This window comes from Pectinophora gossypiella, chromosome 18 (assembly GCF_024362695.1).
Source record: "Pectinophora gossypiella chromosome 18, ilPecGoss1.1, whole genome shotgun sequence".
In the NCBI taxonomy this organism is placed as follows: Eukaryota; Metazoa; Arthropoda; class Insecta; order Lepidoptera; family Gelechiidae; genus Pectinophora; species Pectinophora gossypiella.
Genome location: NC_065421.1, coordinates 7,761,940 through 7,784,739, shown reverse-complemented (window position 1 = coordinate 7,784,739; position 22,800 = coordinate 7,761,940). Strand labels below are relative to the sequence as shown.

Genomic DNA, 22,800 nt, shown 5'->3' with positions numbered 1-22,800 from the left:
TATAAAAAGGAAGAAAGGGGTTCTGCTTTTTTATTAACGCTAAAAAGACATGCAGGACTTCACTAATTATGTACTGCATTTGCATGTTTCTTGTACTGTACAGGGTGTTCGTGGCATCGTAATGAATACTGAGGTGATTCAGCTCATAGTTCTGAGGTCACATCAAGTATAATTAACCGTCGCAACATTCACGATATTTTTTTTATTATTTTCAATTCTATACTTTTGCGATGGAAATTTCCACTTGAACGAAATCTTTGATATATCAAATGGAATTTCCTGTCGGAAAATTCATGGGATTTTTGTATTTTTTAAATTACTTTCAGTTCCATACTTTTGCGACGGAAAATTCCACTTGATATCAGCTCAGAATGATCTGAATTACCAAAGTTTTCGTTACGATGTCACTAAGTCCCTGTTTAAATAATTATGTCAAGGCAAATTAAGTCGAATGAAAACGAGCCTGTTCACAAGTTTTAAGCTTTAAGTAAATCGAATTTAAAAACGTAGAATTACAAGGGATATACCTGAATATTTTGAATCTACCCGCTTAATTATGCGATTTAGAGACGGATGACAGTGGCGACGACTAGCCATTTACATTTTTAAGAATTAATCCAGAAAGGGGACGTTAAAATAAAATTTATTACGCCCTAGATAAAAAATAACACCGGCCATAAGACACTTTCTACGGTTTACTTACTTATAATAAAATAAGGAAGAAAAAATTTGAAGAAAGAAATCCCTGGTGTAATACATTTATTCATTACGAAATTTAATGAAAAACTCGGTCAAGTGCGGGCCGGCACGCTCCATTACAGTTCCGAACTTTTACTTCCGACTTGTTGAAATACTGAAATTAATTAAATATTCTATTATGAAGCTACATGGTGTATCGGAAATTCAAAGTATGTGTGAAGATGATAATAAAGGTAATAATGATTGATATATTTAAACTTACGAAGTGTACGTATAAGTATAGTCACACTCAAATCGTGTATAAATAATACATCGATTGATATTACTACCGCTCATACAGATATACCTGTCATGATTTTTAATTAAATCGTATAAAATGTGATACTTTTAGTTTAATTTCTGGCAACACCGTTCAACCCCGCCATTATGAATGCAGGGTATGGGGGTGAGTGGTGGGGTTTAAGTGCATTTAAACGGACGACAGTCGGTTACTCGCTTGATTTTATAATCATACTTTGTACAGTGAAGTTGTTGTTCTGTTATACTGAGTGAAGAATAAAGTATTACCGTAGACTACTCTGGAGTTTTCTTTAAACTTCAGAAGCGGGATAAAACCAAAGTAAGTACGCTCACAATTTTTTATTAAGTATATATATTATTATTTTTATTTTTTTATGTTAAAAAAAAAGATAAGTTTTACGTGAAATTGCGGGATTGCGTTGGACAGTTGTTTTTGATAAGTGATAAGCCAATGAAATTACACTCATATTTCACAGCACGTGGTCGAGGCTACTCTTCGACAGTGCTTTTATATTTTATTTATTTTACACTTCCGGCACGTGGTCGAGGCTACTCTTCGACAGTGCTTTTATAAATTATTTATTTTACACTTACGGCACGTGGTCGAGGCTACTCTTCGACAGTGCTTTTATATTTTATTTATTTTAACTGCTAACGTAACATACACTTCTGATAATGCATACATAAGTTACTCGCCATGAACAATGAGAAACATACTGCCCGACTACAATCTTTCATAATGTACTTTTTGAGTTGAATATAGTATTATTATTTACATTGTTGACTTCTGATCATCGAGGCGGGGACAGTCTTACTTGAAGAAATATTTATGTTATATATATGATTAAATCATGGATCAGGTATTGTTCTTTTATGAAGTTACTGGAGTAATGCACGATAATGAGGAATCATTTTAATTGCAATATTAAGTGAACTATGTATGTCATCATACGGTTCATCATGTATCATCTTAAGACAAGAGATGTGGCTCTACCTATCCCATTAGGGAGTTTATTTTGAGTCTAGGTACTATTATAATAAGGACTGAGTGAACTAGGTATGTTCACTGGATTATAACTTTAGTGACCATAATAATATAATTCTGGATTATTAAGGACTGAGTGAACTAGGTATGTTCACTGGATTATAACTTTAGTGACCATAATTATAATTCTGGATTATTAAGGATTGAGTGAACTAGGTATGTTCGCTGGATTATAACTTTAGTGATCATAATAATATAATTCTGGATTATTAAGGATTGAGTGAACTAGGTATGTTCGCTGGATTTACTTGAGTAAGCATGAATAATTATGAAGGACTGAGTGAACTATGTGTGTTCACTGGATTATATCCTATTTTAAAAATAAATAGATGTTCATTTGGACAATGTGGTTGACTAGTTTAGCGAACTAGGTATGTTTGTTGGATTATTAATGGACTATGAATGTGCGATCATGAAAATTAGTATTGCAAGTGAGATGATATTATGAGTGGATATCTAGTCAGAGGAATGTTATCTGCCATTTCAGTCATGCCTATCGATGAGGACGAAGGAGGGACACCTCCTACAACACCACCAAGGAGAAGACATAGGAAAAGGAGAAGAAGGGAACCTTCTACGTCGTCTTCGTCTGAAGGAGAGACCCCGCGTAGGAAAGCGCGTAAACAATCCCACAGACTGACCACGGAGGATGTACTAAAGCTTCTAGCGAACTTCGGGGGAGAAACAAGTAAGAACACATCTTTTAGTAATAGCAACTTTAATAATGTATTGCCAGAGTTTGACCCGGCAAACAGAGCTCAAACCATTGAGAGTTGGCTAAAGAAGGTGAATGAATGCGCTGGTATCTATGGATGGGACGAAAAGCAAATCATCCATTTTTCATTACAAAAATTATCCGGATTGGCCAAGAAATGGTTCGAAACTCTGTCTACTGTGGTCTATTCATGGAGCGACTGGCAGACTAAACTAAAGAAGGCGTTTCCTAATGAAGAAGATTATGGACGCCTTCTGGAGGAGATGTTGAACCGGACCTCACGAAGTGATGAAAGTCTTAGGGAATACTTTTATGATAAACTTAGCTTACTGAATAGGTGTGAAATAACTGGCAAAAGAGCAGTACAATGTATTGTGCACGGTTTGAGTGATGCAACAATTAAAAGTGGTGCGCAAACTCTAGATTGTAATGAACCAGAGGGGTTGCTGAATTTTCTTTGCTGCCAGCGCTCGCAACCCCCCCAACAGAATAGGAGTCAAGAAAAAGGTAGTCAGAGGAACATCAATAGGACTAGTGCAAATGTAACTAATAAAAACGGTAATTTAACTTGTTTCAATTGCCGCTCAAAAGGACATCCCTATTATAAATGCCCAAATCAGATAGTGAAATGCAAACGTTGCTTTAGGATTGGTCATGATAGTGATGATTGCAAGTTAACACCTTTGCAACGACCCCTGCATCTTACGCGTAGTGACACTCCTGAAAAAAGGACCTTAAAAATTTATGTTTCGAATAATGCTAACAAAAAGTTTTTCAAATCAATCATGGTTAATAATAAAGAGTTCGAGGCATACGTAGATTTCGGTAGCGAATGCAGTCTCATTCGTGAAACTGATGCAAATACTTTGCAGTTAATTCAAAATTATGACGAAATACCCACGGTAAAGGGTTTTGGTAATTCCTCAATTAAGCCTTTGTACAAATCACATGTGACCATAAAAATAGACGAAGTAGATGCCTCAATTGAGGTTCTCGTAGTAGCAGACGAGTTGATGCAGACATCCCTCATTATTGGTCAAAACTTTACTGAGCTTTCATTTATAACCGTCTTAAAGGACAGCAATCGACTAACTTTTTATACAAGCCCGTCGTGTAACCCTTTCAGTGTCAGCACTGAACTTAAGTTATATGCTACGAACTCTACTCAAATTACACAAACGTCCATTTTAAGTGTTCATGCATCTGACTCTACATATACCGGAGATATTTATGTTGACGGCTATTGCGTCGTGGAGCCCGGACGAGAGTTTAGTTTACTTCAGGGTGCTTACCGACTTACAAATGGTAAGGGTGAACTAGTCATCACCAACTTAACATCCGGCATTATAAATTTAAAAGCAGGTACCCTGATGGCCAGAGCAGTCCCTTTTGTAGAACGCGAATCTTGTCATGTTAACAGAATTATTACGGACATTGCGGATATGGAACCCTTGCGGAAAGAAGACGTCAAAGTAGGTGAAAATTTGAGCACAGAGGATACAGATAAACTGTACTTTCTATTGCAAAATTATCGGGACTGCTTTGCCACCAGGTTAGATGAAATAGGTTGCGTGAAGGACGTAGAGATGCATATTGAACTTACGGATAATAGGCCAATAGTGTATCGGCCGTACCGCCTATCGCATTCGGAGCGCGAAAAAGTAAGGGAAACTATTGATGAACTTCTTCGTAACGATATTATCCAAGAGTCAAATTCCAGCTACTCTAGCTCTATTCTTATGGTAAAGAAAAAGACCGGGGAGCAACGACTTTGCGTTGATTTTCGAGCTCTCAATAACAAGACTTGCAAAGATCGTTTCCCACTCCCGGTAATTGACGACCAGATCTCTAATCTTAGTGGCAACTCCTTCTTTACGACTTTGGACCTCGCCTCTGGATATTACCAGGTTCCTATGGCAAAAGACAGTCAACACCTCACGGGGTTCGTAACGCCCGATGGTCATTACGAATTTAAACGGATGCCTTTCGGGTTAGCGAACGCCCCTGCTGTCTTCCAAAGGATGATTAATAAAATTTTAGGCAACAAAAGATACGAATACGCGTTGGCATACTTGGACGACGTATTGATTCCCTCAAAAGACGTTGAGGAAATGTTTCGACGAATAGAAGAGATCCTGAAACTTTTTAGGCATTACGGTCTAACTTTGAAACTCTCAAAGTGTCAGTTCTTTGCCACAAAAGTTGAATATCTTGGTTATGAGGTCTCTTCTATGGGAATTCAACCAGGCAAAGTAAAGACTCAGGCTGTCGAAAGATTTCCTACGCAAAATAGTGTCCATGAAGTCCGACAATTTCTAGGGTTGACCTGATATTATAGGAAATTCATACAAGGTTACGGTGAAATTGCCCGACCTTTGACAGAGTTTACTAAAGAAGGACTCTGTCTGGCAATGGTCTCACGAACAGGATAAAGCATTCATACTGCTCAAAGAGAAGCTTATAAGTAGACCGGTCTTAGCTTTATACGATCCGAAACTTGAGACCGAACTGCACACCGACGCCAGTTCTCTTGGCATAGGGGGTATTATAATGCAATGGCAAAAAGAAGTCCGGGTACTTAAGCCCGTTGCTTATTTTAGTAGGCAGACTACGCCTGAAGAAAAGCATTTACACTCCTATGAGCTTGAGACACTGGCTGTCGTGTGCTCTCTAAAAAAATTTAGAGTTTATTTATTAGGGTTACATTTTAAGATTTATACTGATTGCGCCGCCCCCTTGGACTACATTAGTAAAACGGGACTTATTGCCGCGAATAGCACGCTGGTGGTTGCAAATCTCTGAATATTCTTTTGATATCGAATACCGTCCTGGCGTTCAGATGTCACACGTTGACGCTCTGAGCAGAAATACGACGCTCTCCACAAAGGCAGATGATAATCCATGCTTAAATATCTATAGCATAGAACAGGATAGTTGGCTCCTCACTCTACAACTGGCGGACCCCGACATCGTTCGGGTGTTTAATGTCCTTAAACCTAATGAAGATGATGACTGCAAAGAAATTAAAAGGAACTATGCTATTAAGAATCGTACAGTTTACAGGAAGGTAGATGATGGCTTGCGTCTAGTTGTTCCTCGAAGTGCTAGGTGGCAAATATGTCGAGCAAACCATGATGACATGGGTCATCTTGGCTATTCCAAAACTTTGGAAAGAGTTCAAAAAGAATATTGGTTTCCTAAGCTTAGGCGTTTCGTGAAGAAGTATGTGGCTGCATGCATAGAGTGTGCGTATAACAAGGATAGTGCTTCACGACAAAAGACTGGCCACTTATTTCCGATCGAGAAAGTAAGTGTTCCGTTCCATACCATCCACATTGATCATTTGGGACCTTTCGTTAAAAGCAAGAACGGAAACACTCACATTTTAACAATAGTGGATGCCTATACCAAATATGTATTTGTTCGACCGGTAAAAGATACGAAAACGAAAAACACGATTAAGGTACTTCAAAACATTTTTTATGACTTTGGGATTCCAGCCAGAATAATATCAGACCGCGGTACATCTTTCACATCAACGGCATTTAAAGACTTCTGTAATAAGCTGGGTATAAAACATGTTTTCAACGCGGTGGCTTGTCCCAGGGCTAATGGGCAGGCCGAAAGATATAACTAAGTGATTTTAAACTCTTTAGCGTCTCAAAATTGTAATAACCATGAGCGTGACTGGGACAAGCAATTGGGCAAAATTCAGTGGGGTGTTAATAACACCGTCAATGCTACAACCAAAAAAACATCGACAGAAGTCTTATTTGGTATTAGAATGCGCGATAATTTGACAAACAAATTGGATATTGATAATGAACATTGTAATGAGAGCTTGGAAGCTATTAGGCAGGGAGTTAGTTCAAACATAACTATAGACCAAATGAAGCAGAAAACAAAACATGATAGTAATCGAGCTCCAGCGATTCAATATAATGTTGACGATTTGGTAAAGGTAACCCGAAACAATTACGGGAATAACGGGAAAAGCACTAAACTCTTGTCGAAATTTATTGGTCCCTTTAAAATATCTGCAGTACTTGGAAATGATAGTTATAGAATAAGTGACGTACCAGGATTTCCAAAAAGAGGTAAATTGTACGATTCAGTAGTTGCGGTGGATAGAATTAGACCGTGGATTCACATAAAGGCATTAGAAGTACACGACAGTGACCATACTAGTTCTAGCGTAGATAGCGAGTGATAAGGTATATTAGAGGTATATCATAGTTGCACTTATGAGGGTCTCATTGCCAGTTTTAATTTATACGTATCTATATTTCTTAATTAAGATAATTATGAGGTATAATTGTTGTATAATTATATATACATAAATAAATTAATTGTGTAATATGTAGTAAACCATTCCATTGTAGATATTCAGATTATTGATGATTATTGTACTTACAACTTTGCTATACCGAATGTCATGATTTTATTGAAACACATACCTAACTTATTGATTAACAAATTGATAATTATTGTTTTTCTCTATGTCACGGATGATTACTAATGTAGCACTCTATATTTCATTCAATGTGATTATTTAACTGTTTTAATATAATGTAGAGTAAGCAAGTAACTGACACTCGTATACGTGCGCCGGGAGACTGCACGCTGTAGGATGGCCGAATGTCATGATTTTTAATTAAATCGTATAAAATGTGATACTTTTAGTTTAATTTCTGGCAACACCGTTCAACCCCGCCATTATGAATGCAGGGTATGGGGGTGAGTGGTGGGGTTTAAGTGCATTTAAACGGACGACAGTCGGTTACTCGCTTGATTTTATAATCATACTTTGTACAGTGAAGTTGTTGTTCTGTTATACTGAGTGAAGAATAAAGTATTACCGTAGACTACTCTGGAGTTTTCTTTAAATACCAAAGTAAGAGTATTTGGTGTTGATGGAAACCCTTGACATTATAAATTTCTTTTAAATAACAGTAAATTAAAGAAAAATATGTTTAATCACGGGTACTTTTTAACGCTTGCACTCGCCTTTCATCGCGCAATATTTTACGTAAACTTTATTGTATTTTCTGTGGATTAGCTGTACACCGACACGGTACCCTAAAATGTATACAATGTCGAATGAAGTGACTCTTCAGGCTCGACTGCCACCATTTTGGAACCAACATTTATCTCCCGGGTTAATTGGCCCCGGTTAGGTACCTACTCTCTATAGATATTTATACACGTCTAAACGAACTTGGCGAATTATTTGCGCAATTTGCGAAACAAGCGAAGTGTCAATGACTTTGAAACATTCTGAATTAACTTTGGATGAGTTCAACTTTGATTGGAGTGGAAATGGAGTGGTGCTCTTTTACTGTGAAATCTTTGTCAAAGCTCAAAAGATCAGATGACATTCGTTTGTGAAAGGACAATTCCTATCACAATTTACCGAAGTCGTGCCAAAGTTCATTTTATTCGTTTTGAAATAGAACAAGTAGGTAGGTATATCTTATGAAAAATTTCAAACGAGTGGATTTATTATAGTTGGACTTTTGGCGAATTCTTTCTTATAATATATTTGCCTTGTTTAAACAGCAGCAGCGCTTGGGTAACAGCTGATCTTCAAAATCCTATGGATAGAATTTAATAGAGCTGTAAAGGTATTTTTATATGACTTATCTTAGTTAAAGTATTCAAGCTTTCTGAAGGCTTGGTTATTTCTTGAAGTCAAATCTGTTTTTACTTGTTGAAATAGCCGGTGCTGACGAATAATTGCAAATATAAAAGTAAAGGTCATTACGGAGTCCTCAACTCAAACTGTTACTATGGTCTAGACACCAACTGGAACCAGCCAGTAATTTTCTTCATTCTGGATTCCCAGGGGCAAGTTGCTAACAACTTCCCTGACTACGAACCTTTCGACTTCCACTGAATCTTAGATGATATTCATAAATAATAATATCTTACCTGAAACACGTGTCGGAACTGAAGACAAATCGAGTAAAACAAGTCAAAACTCAATTCTCGACAACAAAGGCTCACCTAAGCGACGGCAGACAGAATTGCGATTGTGATGTGTTCATTTTGATTTCAATGTGAACACTGAACACGAATATTGCGTGAACACGTATATTACGTGAACACGAATATTGTAACATCAGCAAAACTCATTTCGTGTTCAAAAGGCACTCAGAATGAGGACTTATCGATGGAAGGTACTAGACATTTGAGTAAGTACTTAAACATTATTTTAGCAATACATGACTCAAACACTTGAAAATTTGAGCAAAATGAATGAAAATATTCAATGCTACGGGATTTTTGTGTTTGTTTGTCAATCGATATCGAAAGCATTTCAATGGCTCTTCGACGAGATTTTTTTTAACTTTGAAGTACCTATCAGAATGATAAAATGCAACTATCGTTCCCATTTTTAAACGATTTCGAAAAAGGAGGAAGCGGTGGAGGTGGTATGATATACCATTTTTTTTATACGACACTTTAGGAGAGTTTGTGATAGATATATGGTTCGTGTACTAAAGCTCAAATTCAAAAATATTTTCATTCTTCATTTATTACTAAAACATAATTGTTTTCTAAAACATCAGATTTAACCAGCACCAATTTGGCTCAACATATCAATCTAGAATATGACATTTTAAATTGGCATCTTATTCAAAAAGCTGGTTGCCCATATCCCTCGATACGTGATATCAGACAAGCTCTGTATTATGATAATTTGTGACGATCTGACGACTGTGAATCCGGTCGCAAACGTGCGACAATTTGCTTCAATACCTCGCGATTCTAACACAATAAAGATACGACTGTATACCTTATGAAGTTATGAATTATACGAATAGGTAGACTATAAGAATCTGGAAATTTGCTGTTTTTACTGGGAATGTGTTGGTTGTTAGAAAAGTAACGGAATAGAAAATCTTAAATACATATGTAAAAATTGACCCTTATATAGTCATGAGAAATATAATGTACCTACTTTAGGACTCTGTCACACTAACATATTTGTCATTTAGTGACAATTACAGTTCAATTTGTCAAAAAAGTTAATGGGACATAGTACCAAAGTGTATACATATTAGTGCTCGTGACCGTACTTTGTAAGGGAATGGGCCGATCCACAAACAATAAAAAAATGACCTCTTTTAATTTTTTACGTTGCCTTAACATCTGACAGGCAATCGGCCATAAAATTGAGTATGTCGCAGCAAGATAGTTGTAGTCGTAATATAATTATACTACTAGGTATATAATTATTACACGACTCCAGTTTAGTGATATGATTAATTGAATAAACTAATCTGGTTAAATAGTAACAAATCTACTAAAAATCTAGAGGTGTATAGCTTATACATGGCTCCGGCCACTTATACCATTTGCAGCAAATCTACAATAATTCACGTCAAAAAGAGATAGATATATATGGTAAGTAATGGTAGTTGTACTAACGGCAAGTTAAGTTATATCCTAAGGGATATAACTATATTACGGTTATACGTATCTTACTGTGACAGATACAATTCCAAGTACCGTAATTCGCGTAAGTCTAATGGAATTTTCTTTATATTTCTTTAAACCTGCGAAACCAGTTGCTAGGGTAAGAAAAATAACGGAATAGAAAGTTTTGGTCTAATATAAATAAAGTTGAAGTGTACATACCTGGTTGGGTTGGAAGTACCTGAAAAAAAAAGAATGTATTTAGCTGCTTAACATCATCCCGGATCGTTAGGTATAACATTTTATATTACTTAAGTACTTACAATGAGTTTTATAAATATCTATTGTGTATTATTTTAAATAAAAAGAAAATCCGTCCAGGTTCATTGATATTATGTCAGTATGATTGACTTTCACACATGTTTTTATGTTCCCGAAAATTTACAAAATAAACGAAATTCCTAAATTCTCTTCTTTTCTTTTTTGACATTTTACCCAGAAGAAATTGATATTTAGCATTAAGGCCGCCGATTATGCTTCTCTTGTCATTTTAATAATTGTTTTTAATGTTGTGTTTTTATGTAAAATAAAGCATTTTTGTATTGTATTTTATTGGCTGCCTAAAACGTTCCATATTGTCATTAATTTCCGTTCCGTTCCGTACGTTCCGTAATGTAAGTAATTTATGACAAAGAATTTTGATTTTTGCATAGGTATTAGTAGTTCAGACAGCAACAGCCAACACAGCTTCCGTGGTCTAGTGGTTAGAGCGTTAGGCTCACGATCTGGAGGTACGGGTTCGATTCCCAATGGGGACATTGTCGAAATCACTTTGTGAGACTGTCCTTTGTTTGGTAAGGACTTTTCAGGCTTGAATCACCTGATTGTCCGAAAAAGTACGATGATTCCGTGCTTCGGAGGGCACGTTAAGCCGTTGGTCCCGGCTATTAGCCGTAAAAACACCTCCACCAACCCACATTGGAGCAGCGTGGTGAAGTATGCTCCATAACCCCTCCGGTTGAGTGAGGGGAGGCCTGTGCCCAGTGCAGTGGGACGTATATTAGGCTGTTTATGTATGTTTTTATGTTATTGGTAGTTCAGTCTTCAGTTGTATTTAAGTCCAATTTATACACAAGGGTTGATCCCAACTAAAAGAGGAAAGAGGGTATGTGTACGATAACGCGATTGTGGCGCTTTGTTTTCTGTGCGTCATAACTCTAACGTTAAAAATACCTATTCATACCCTTAGACGACCAGGATAACGCTTCAATAATCAGTTCTATGCTGTATTTTACATAACATAATATAAGCTCACGACAACAATTCGATAGGGGTAGGCAAGATGAACTGAGTACCCGCTTTCACCGAGCTTTCTGTTAGACCAACGTGATAAGTGGTGAGCCGTATCGTTGTCTATGATGGCCGAGCCAACTGTGTTAATAACGTATTGGTGCAAGTTTGGTATCGGGGGTCAAACCGGTGCTCCTTGCCTGAGAAGCAAGCGGGTGAACCACAGAGTAGTAACTTAATTGCGGTAATTGATCGTTGTTTAAAATATTGCATCTGTTTGTTGCAGTATCAACAGTGGACGTGGACGCTGTGCTGGGGCGCACGGCGTCGCTGCCGTGTGACGTAACACCCGACACCAACGAGGACCGCGTCTACATGGTGCTCTGGTTCCGCAAGAGTGGCGGGAAACCTATTTATAGGTAAGTGACCTTTTTTGGAGGAGTTCGGTGGCGCAGCGGTAAACGCGCTCGGTCTGCGATTGTTGAAGTTAAGCAACATTCGCAAAGGCCGGTCATAGGATGGGTGACCACAAAAAAAACAAAAAAAAAAGTTTTCATCTGGAGTCCTCCGTGCTCCGGAAGGCACGTTAAGCCGTTGGTCCCGGCTGCATTAGCAGTCGTTAATAACCATCAATCCGCACTGGGCCCGCGTGATGGTTTAAGGCCCGATCTCCCTATCCATCCATAGAGAAGGCCCGTGCCCCAGCAGTGGGGACGTTAATGGGCTGATGATGATGAACCTTTTTTTATTCACTTGCACAGGACCTGATAGGATGGCGAAAGAGAGGAAGCCTATACCCAGCAGTGGGTAGATACAGGCTGAGTATATAGATAGAGCCTTTCTGATTATTACCGAAAATACTTTAGACCATACTGTTTTACATTTGTCTTGTACGTATCGTGTAATTAATAGAATCCAAAATGTATTCTTGAATATATTAATTAATCCAAATCGTCACACTTTTTTATTTTTTATTGCAACGAAAGATTCTGGTGGTTCTGATTATTTATTTATGTTTTTTTAAATGTATGTTATGTATTTATTTATTATAAGTTGTATTGTTGTGTTGCAGTTGTATATTATTAAGTTGTACTTATAGTTTGCGGGTGCAAACTTTTAATTGTTACATTTTCCTCGCCTTATGGTTGCCTGGAAGAAATCACTTTACGCGATTCGGCCGCTATTTGCCATGTACTAAGTTGAGCGAGTCTTTTGTAAATATTTCCTTTTATTTCGGTGCAATAAACTATACTTGCATTCTGGGTTCTTTTTCATTTGATTTTTTCCGTCAAGTACGAATTTTTGTTTTTATTTCTTGAAATACATTACAGCATTTGTACTAATTTTTGTTCTTAACTTTAATTTTATTTTTCTAAAATACCATAGATGTTTCTTTTTTTACAACCAATCCACTAGAAAGATTTCATTAATATGTTTCCTACATGACTGTATAAAGCACATTTTCACAAAACATTCGCTTGAGGCGAGCACGTTTCAGAAATGAAATTCCTCCAAAGGAAATAAGGTACCTATTTCCTCTTTGTGCGCGTTGAGATATTGGCATCGGTTTGGTCCTCAACGCGTTCCTACTCTGAGACAGTTGACTAGATTATTGTCTCTTCCACTGCATGCCTTTACAATGACACATGCAATAGCGGACAAGTTTAATTCGGTTTTCTTCTCTAAGTACTTCTTTACAGATAATAGAATATAAATTATTTATTATAAAAGGACGCCACACACATAGACAAGACATAATTTAAAAGACATAAGTTCGTCGAAATGATCATAAAGTAGTGGTGGACGTCCTGAAATACAGGGTGTTAGTGACATCGTAACAAAAACTTTGAGGGGTGATTGAGGCCATGATTCTGAGATGATATCAAGTGGAATTTTCCGTCGCAAAAGTATGGAATTGAAAATATTTAAAAAAACAAAAATTTTCAGGAATATTCAGACTGAAAATTCCACTTGATATCAACTCAGAATCATGGTCTGAACCATCCCCCTCAGTATTCGTCTAACACCCATACCTACTTGTATGGCTACCGTATGTACTTGTGTGGGGTGTAAGTGACATCGTAACGAATACTGAGGGGGATGATTCAGCTGATTATTCTGAGTTAATATCAAGTAGAATTTTCCTTCGCAAAAGTATAGAATTGAAAATAATTTAAAAAAAATAAAAAAAAACATGAATTTTGCGACAAAAAATTCCACTTGATATTAACTCAGAATCATGGTCTGAATCATCCCCCTGAGTATTCGTTACGATGTTACTAACACCCTGTATAAGGACCTTACTCAGCACAAGTCCCGGCGTGAACCACGACGATATCATTTTATTTCCTGGTATATATTTTCTAAACTTACTCAAACTCAAACCCAAAAATGTCTTTCTTCAGTTGGTAACATAGTTACACTTTGAATCGTCAATTTTTAAACAAACATATTTTTGTCGAACAACTCATCCGTCTAAAACTACTGCAGCTTCTCACAACCTGTGTAGCCTAGGAAAAGTAGCTGCAAGAAAAACCTCTACTCTCTGTGCATATATCAATTATATAAGTACCTATCATGAGTGTACAATCCGAAGTAAGAAAGAGTATGTTATGAACTGACCGCTCTCGATATTGCTTAATTTTAATAAATCATCATCATCAGCCCATCAATGTCCCCACTGCTGGGGCACGGGCCTTCCCTATGGATGGATAGGGAGATCGGGCCTTAAAGCATCACGCGGGTCCAGTGCGGATTGATGGTTATTAACGACTGCTAATGTTGCCGGGACCAACGGCTTAACGTGCCTTCCGAAGTACGGAGGAGCTCGAGATGAAAACTTTTTTTTTGTAGTCACCCATTCTATGACCGGGCTTTGCGAAAGTTACTTAACTTCAACAATCGCAGACCGAGCGCGTTTACCGCTGCGCCACAAAGCTCCTCCTAGAATTTTAATAAATACTATTATGCTATGAGATCTTCGTTACTTTTTTAGTAAGTAAGTACAGAGCTTTGCAAAGTACAAGAATGTTTATCCTTGTGATACCTATACATAAATCGGTCCAAAAATCGTCGCGTGCGATTTAGCTAACGAGCACAGTGACGTCTTAAGTGTGTTTCGTTGTAGGTGTTTCTAAGCTCTAATTGGATCACCGGCTTCTGTTCATCCGTTTAAGGTGAGCGGACGGTTCATTACACTCTTAACAGTATTAAATCCAGGGATATTACTAAGAAAATACAAGGAAGTTAAGTCACTCACATATTAAGTCTGGTACTACTAAAATTCACGTCTACATAAACACCTAAATTATTTTTTTTAGTAAAAAAAAATAAAAAAAAAATGCCTAGCTCTCCGTTATGTTGTGAATAGTTTCTGGTAATTAGTCGCGCTTACAAAAGACTGGCTTGTATGAATAAAAACAATATCGAACGATTCAAAATGCAAATTTAAAATTAGTTTTTAAAAACCATCCCTCAGTTATATTTATGGCCAGCATGCACGAATTTCAAATCGATATGTGCAATTTCAAATCACGATTGAATTTATTATATTTCTCAAATCCGATGTCGTGACAGTTTCTAAACAAATATTTTCACTTTGACGTCGGTCGGACAGCAAACGACATGTTTGCGTGCAAATATTTGTTAAGTGCGAGTTTGCCCGGGGCTACTTACCGTGTGCAAGGTCGGAGAAGAAAGAAAAAAAGAAAATTCAGTCCGTCCCGCGTCAAATTTAAATCATCGACTGTAGTCTGTTTACTGAGGCAACGATTACGTGAAATTGCAATTATAAGTATCTCGAAGGCACTAAAGGAGGGCGGAACGAACGTTTTGCGGGGATAATGCCGTCATAAAAAGCGTGCTTAAATTGTTAAATTTACCTGAGAACAGCAGGGTGTACAATCAAATCATCTCTCTCAAAGCTTCTTGCTGTATAAATTAGGATGGAGGTCGGAAAATTGAGAAAATGTAGCCTGTCCGGAAATTGAAAAACTTCACGGGGCTCCCTCGTTCTTTTTATTCTAGAATTTGACAGTTTTTTTTTCGGGAAAATGAATTTAGGACGGAGCACGTGTCAATTTACGCGCGTTTATTAAACCTGGTGATCGTTTTATCTACGTGCCAACATTTTGCCAAGCGCGCTCTTTGCCACTATGTATATCGCTTCTAGTAGGTAACTTTTATATTTATTGGTATTTCATTTTCTAGTAGGTAATTCATACAAAAAAAAAAACGCAAAATCTTTTATACTTATACTTAGATACTTATGAAGACGGAATTAATAACTGGTCAGAAATATTCGCGTTAAAGGTTAAATACCATCGAGGCATGCCAGGTAAAATATGCAACTAAACGCAATCTATGTTTTTCTATAAAGGAGTTATAGATACCTACTAAGATATGTAGCGAGATAATGGTAATATATATTTCGTTTCTAATTTTAGTGTTGTAATCCCAACATGTTTTGTGAGCCTAATGAATAAATATCAAACTCTTATATGTTTTTTTTTCCATCAGCTTTGACGTCCGCGGGCGATCGTTCTCGAAAGCTCTGCAGTGGTCGGACCCTGTAACGTTTGGACCTCGAGCCTACTTCGCTACCGTGGCCCGCCCAGCTGCCTTAACCCTTAGCTCCGTACAACTTGATGATGAGGGCGTCTACCGCTGCCGGGTCGACTTCAAGAACTCACCAACCAGAAACTTTCAGATACGACTTACTGTCATTGGTGAGTAGCAAATGCAATTGTTATTTTATACTGAAATGTCATAAAGCTGCGGTAGCCCAGGTTCAAATCCCGGAACGGGCCTAAACAAATTATTTTCAAATTGTTTTCGTATTCATGTTTGGATCATAAATTTTCTTCTTCCATCGTGTAGGTCGTGAGGTGGAATACAAACCCCATCAACCCTTGTGTCAGGGTTACTATTGAGCCGCTAAAGGGCCCTGACATGGCTCATGTAACGACTACTAACTTACATCAGTAAGTAGTAGCTAGGACCAACGGCTTAACGTGCCTTCCGAAGTACGGATCATCTTACTTTCGGACAAACAGGTGATCAGCCTGAAATGTCCTAACAGAACTTGGGATCACAAAGTGATTTTTTTGATATGAACCCGGGACCTCCGGATCGTAAGCCCAACGCTCAACCACTGGACCACGGTGGTCGCGAGACACAATAGTTAAACAGTGAGTTTTGGATTTTAAAAGGCAACTGGGCCTTACAACCTTATGAAATACATAAATATATATAAATAATAGATTATTTTCAAAGGACGAATAAAAACTGTATTATGCTTGGTGCAACGCGTATCGCTGATTATCCAACGTGGAAATGTAGCCAATATTATGGGTAAATTTGGTCCAGGTAAGTTTCTCTCAGACGAAGCCCTGAGCCGCGGTTCGCGCTTAACTGGGCACCCTCAGGCCTGTTGTCTTAAACGTTGTACCGGGTGCTCCCCATTTGTGCGGCCAAGTAGTTAATGCCATCTGCGGCAAATCTACAATAAGTCACGTCGAAAAAAAAAGGTCCAGGTACGATTGGAGGCGGGCTTTCTAATTCTAAGTAAGGTTTAGTTAAGTGTTAATTGTACATAATTTGTTTTATTTTGAGTTTTGTTTTAGTTTTATTTAATTTAATTTTTGTTTTGTTTGATAAGTCTATTTTTGATCTGTAAGTATTTTTTTTATGGGGTAAATTAGGTTTTTCTTCTTGGTTAAGTAAAAAATAATTATTTACCAAATAAAGTAAAATTGACATAGGTAAAAGCAGCCGGGTTCCCCTGTACCGCAGTAGCCCTAATACAATTTTTGTATAAAGATTAAGCATACAAAGTCCGGTGGAGACTCAGATAACCGGTTTAGTTATTTGTAGATAATTTGTTTTATTTTTAGTTTTGTTTAATTATTTTAATTTTAGTTTTATTTGATTTTATTTTTGTTTTGTTTTTATTAGTTTATTTTCGTACTGTAGTTTATGATGTTTCGTTTATGATGTAAATATTTTTGTAGTATAACTTCATACTAACTAAACGTAAGACCTTCAGACTAGCCCATCACCATGTATAGAGCATAATCTCTTAATGGACTTCTTCGATGTGCTTGGAATTACAGCGACACGGTACGTTCTAAGCTTGGACTTAAATCTTACTTACATACAGTCGTTCAACTATAACATAACATAAACAGCCTATATACGTTCCACTGGTGGGTACAGGCCTCCCCTCAATCAACCGAAGGGGTATAAAGAATAATCCACCACGCTGCTCCACTGCGGGTTGGTGGAGCTGTTTTACGGTTAATAGCCGGGACCAACTGCTTAACGTGCACTCCGAAGCAAGGAACCGTCTTACTTTTTCGGACAATCAAGTGAATCAGGAGAGGTGAAGTTCACTACTTGCTAACAACTAAATTGCTGGCTTTAAAATGTTTGTCACGTTGGGCAAGCAGAACTAAACCCAGTAAAAGAGCAAATATTAGGCAGCTAAATTACTAAATTATATGTATGTACTTATGTTTAAAAAAATCAACCAGGGCCCTGTGCCGAGGTTTACCTTGCAGCTACTTTTTAGCTATACAGGATGTGAGGACGTTCGACAAAAAAAATACCTATTTATGTAAACATTGACGATGCAAAGTGTAATGTTACCTAATGAATAAATATATTTTTGAGATTGAGTTCAAATATGGCGGTCATTCTCGCAGGTAGCGTCTCTGGTTGTCATGGTTACACACTGCCTTTGTTATTCCTTATTCTATGCCCTTTAGGGGACACAAAATACCGCACTTCGATTGCGATCCAATAATTTTGTCATTGCGCGTGCGTATTCTAGGTCATTGTTCATCTTTTACGCCGAGGACTATCCATAACCTATGATTTTCATCAAATTCAAATTTTTCATTTTCATTCAGTTCGTCGAATCCATATTAGAACAGAAATATCAAAACTTGAAAGTAGTTCCGACGATAACTAGGGACTCTCCCTACTGCAGTGATGTATGCTTATTCATTTTGACCACTGAAATGCTTTTAAACATTAATGCTAAAAAACTGAGGAAAAGGAATAAAACGTAATCGAATTACACAAGGTATAAACAGAAATGTTCCTTTTTTGATATCTAACAATAAATTATTTCTGCTGTTTACGTTGTAATCGGCTCAGAAAGATCGGATCGCCCTTTGAACTTCTACTTTTTACGGTAGATTGGCTATTAGACTGCCAAGGACGAGGAAAATGACGCACCGATATACAGGGTGGCCCAGAAGTTCAGGTTCAAAATGAAAAATTAGAAAGAGGGGCTCATTAGCTACCAGAAACACCCCCATGTATGTTCAGCAATTATTTACGGTTTAGGAGATATGACCCATTTTGTACCTTTTTCTAGATTTTCTACCTTACTTCAGAAATAATCATTTTGTCGCTATCCCTTTCTTAATAATTATTTTATTTTACTTCACAACTATGCCTAAGTCTGTGTACCGCTCAATAAAAGATAAATCAAAGTGAAATCAAATATAAAAAAAAAGTTATCGGAAGTCAAAGTGAGAATTCGACCGAAATTGTTACAGTTGTTAAAACTTCGCCGAAGAATAATAAACACATGATATTGTCATGGACACTGAAAGTATTTCTAAAAACTGCTCCATTTAATACGCTTTTAGAAACATTAATAAAAAGTACCCTTAATATGGGCAAAAAACTAAGTAATTAGCCCTCAAATATTGCAAGACAGACAGATTTGAAGGAAAATTTGACATTCTCATACAATGTAGCTGCTACTTTCTAAGGTTGTTAAAGGTGCTCAAAGACACATTTTTAATTAAAAGTAAATAAAAATCACGCTTATAATCGCTAACAGGGTAGACATAGCAACAATCCGAAGACAAAACTTGCAGTCACTTTTGGTATTCGTATTTTAATGAAGGTACATAGATTTCAAGGAAAAAGTTATCCCCAAACACTGTTGGTGATTCATACTATTGGATACTAAAATAAAATCTGTTATTTAGCACCTTTAACAACGTTAGAAAGAAGCAGCTACATTGTATGAGAATGTCAAATTTTCCTTCAAATATGTCTGTCTTGCAATCTTCGAGGGCTAATTACTTAGTTTTTTGCCCGTATTAAGGGTACTTTTTATTAATGTTTCTAAAAGCGTATTAAATGGAGCAGTTTTTAGAAATACTTTCAGTGTCCATGACAATATCATGTGTTTATTATTCTTCGGCGAAGTTTTAACAACTGTAACAATTTCGGTCGAATTCTCACTTTGACTTCCGATAACTTTTTTTATCTTTGATTTCACTTTGATTTATCTTTTATTGAGCGGTACACCGACTTAGGCATAGTTGTGAAGTAAAATAAAATAATTATTAAGAAAGGGATAGCGACAAAATTATTATTTCTGAAGTAAGGTAGAAAATCTAGAAAAAGGTACAAAATGGGTCATATCTCCTAAACCGTAAATAATTGCTGAACATACATGGGGGTGTTTCTGGTAGCTAATGAGCCCCTCTTTTTAATTTTTCATTTTGAACCTGAACTTCTGGGCCACCCTGTATATAATAATGTTAGTATTTCCCGGTAAGATTTAATGAGGAGGAAAATAGTACCAACAATTGGCGATCTGGACTAGTTAGGCTGGATTGGCCTAGAGTCACCAGCTGGTTATCTTCCCGTCCATTTTGTACTTTAGGGATCAACGTAAAAGTCATCTGAGTTTCACTCTTCATTATGTCCTTTTAAAAATATCTCATCACATCATTAATTTAAGAGCCCTCTCTTGTCGGTGTAGCATGCTCCATGCTTCTTTTTAGGGACAAAAAATAATAATAAAAAGATAACAAAAATTTGTAGGTAGGTATATGAGTGTTCGTTCAGTAAATTGATATACTAAAAAATGTGATTCATCTTCACTACATTCATAATGGATTAGAACTTCAGGTCCTTCAAAACAATCAGTAGAATTTAAAATGTCATATTTTTTTTTGTTATGTGACTTATTGTAGATTTGCCGCAAACGGGGAATGTTGAAGGCTCTCACCCGGTAAAAAAAAAACACACAGTGTCAGAATCGTAGTAAGTGGAAGTCTCTACCTACCCCAACGGGAAATAGGCGTGATGAGTACGATATTACCAAGTACATAATAACGTAAAATACGTAAACTAAATGCGTCCTAAAATGACGTACATTGACTAAATTGGAGATGTCCTTAGAAAAGATTCAATAAGATCTACTCTGAATCGGCGTGCGTCTGTGAAACAATTGAAGAATGTGAAGGATGCAAGAGAAGTATGTCAGGGTCAAAGCAAATGGAATTGCATAGTCTCTGCTTAGAACGGTGGGAAATAGGCGTAGGTCTATATACATTGTGTAGTTTTTCGGACCCGACAAACTTTAAGGGTGGATTTTACTAGTAATTTCATCGAGAGAACATCTCCATATGTGGGGTCAAATCTCAATATTCTAGAAATGGCGGCCATTTTTAGATTTTCTTCTTTATAAAACAATCATATCTCGAGATTGAAAGGCCTCATGGACATGAAATAAAATGCTTTTATCTGAAAAAAGTCGTCTCTATCGCATAAAAATATCCGCAACTGCTAAAAAGGTACATAAAATAGTTTAAAGCACCTAATTTCATTTTTTTTGTAAAAAAATCAGCAAAAATCTTATTGAGATTTCACCCCACATATGGGGGTGTTTTCTCGATGAAATTACTCGTAGAATCCACCCTTAAAGTTTGTCGGGTCCGAAAAACTACGCACTATATATGTATGTAATAACGTAAAATGTAGATACCTAATAAAATAACTCCTAAAGAGAAAATGCTTTTTTAAATTATGCTAGAACAAGAACGCAGACGACACAGAGGAACGTGCACATACGAGTATATACGCTGGAAATCTATCCCTCAACTAGACCACCGCACGGACGGAAAAGGAATTAAAAAAGAACTTTGAATTAGACAGAGGAACGGTAAGGATTTTTGTGATGCATGCTCTTTTAGAACAAGGACGAGAGCGACACGAACGGGCACGTTTCATGCTTCAGTACAGTTATAAGTACAGTCATAATATGCGAGAAGGACGTAATATACGATCCCGACGACCCGATTACACAACCCTGATATAGACCCTACGGCTCATTCAGCGCTTACATCGACCCACTAGTGTCAATTAATTCTTTCAAATATTATCTTCACAGACGATGCCCTGAACCGAGATTCGCGTCAACTGGGCATCGTTAGCGCTCCCCATTTGTCCGGCTAAGTAATTAATGCCATTTGCGGCAAATCTACAAAAAGTCACGTCAAATACGTCGCGTTGTTTGTCTGCGTGGATAGCATTCGCCGAGTTTATTGGCCGAAACTCTCGATATAAATCGCGCTGTCCGCGATGCGGTTATCATGCAGACCCTGCATAATTCTAATCGTTATTTTAGGTATGTATTGGTCAAATCAGAAGACTTCCGACAGCTCGGAAATTATCCATTAGGTGAGCTAGTTAGTTGATTAATTACAGTACATTCCGTGGTCCAGTGGTTGAGTGTTAGGCTCACGATCCGGAGGTCCTGGGTTCGATTCCCCGTGGGGACATATCACAAAAATTACTTTGTGGTCCCTAGTTTGGTTACGACATTAAAGGCTGATCACCAAATTGTCCGAAAGTATGATCCGTGCTTCGGGGCACGTTACGCCGTTGGTCCCGGTTACTACATACTGATTTAAGTAAGTAGTCGTTATATGAGCCACGTCAGGGGCGTTTGGCGGCTCAATAATAACCCTGACACCAGGGTTGATGACGTTGGTACTCCACCTTACAACCCACACGATAGAAGAAGAAGTACGTTCCAGACTCTGTACCGTTTATACGAGGAGATCTATACGCAGATTCAGGTTATGCATACTTCTATCTAACATGTTGTAAATTATTAATAATGAATAATAGAATAATGTGGAAAACTATTCTGTGAAGTTACCAAAATGAAAATTGTTAGTATTCGCTGAGCGCGCTCGTTATTTTACACTGGCTAAAATTTAATCCGTTGAGCTCCAGCTTAAGTAATGCTAGTAAAATACGGCAAGATAATAATTACATTTTGGAAAGACGGAGAATATACAACAAACAGTTGGTTTATTAGTCATGTGGAAATAATATCAATATATCATAATACGTCTGGATAAAGCATGTCGATTTCAATTTCTTAATTTTCTCTTTCAATATTACTTGAGTTTGTATTGAGAGTGTTACGAGTACAAGTTGTTTTCCAGTCTAATCTCAAATTCTCTTAGGACATAATAATTTATATAGCAACTACGCCTTGGCT

General features: G+C 37.2%; 1 protein-coding gene across 2 annotated transcripts in view; it reads left to right on the top strand.

Moving 5' to 3' along the window:
- LOC126374783 (hemicentin-2-like) overlaps nucleotides 1-22,800 on the top strand; it is a 214,236-nt gene that overhangs the window by 147,445 nt on the left and 43,991 nt on the right. For both annotated transcript variants that reach the window (XM_050021497.1, XM_050021496.1), the window contains exons 3-4: nucleotides 11,758-11,890; nucleotides 15,990-16,198. In XM_050021497.1, the coding sequence (XP_049877454.1) occupies nucleotides 11,758-11,890; nucleotides 15,990-16,198 (342 nt within the window). The remainder of the gene's footprint in view (nucleotides 1-11,757; nucleotides 11,891-15,989; nucleotides 16,199-22,800) is intronic.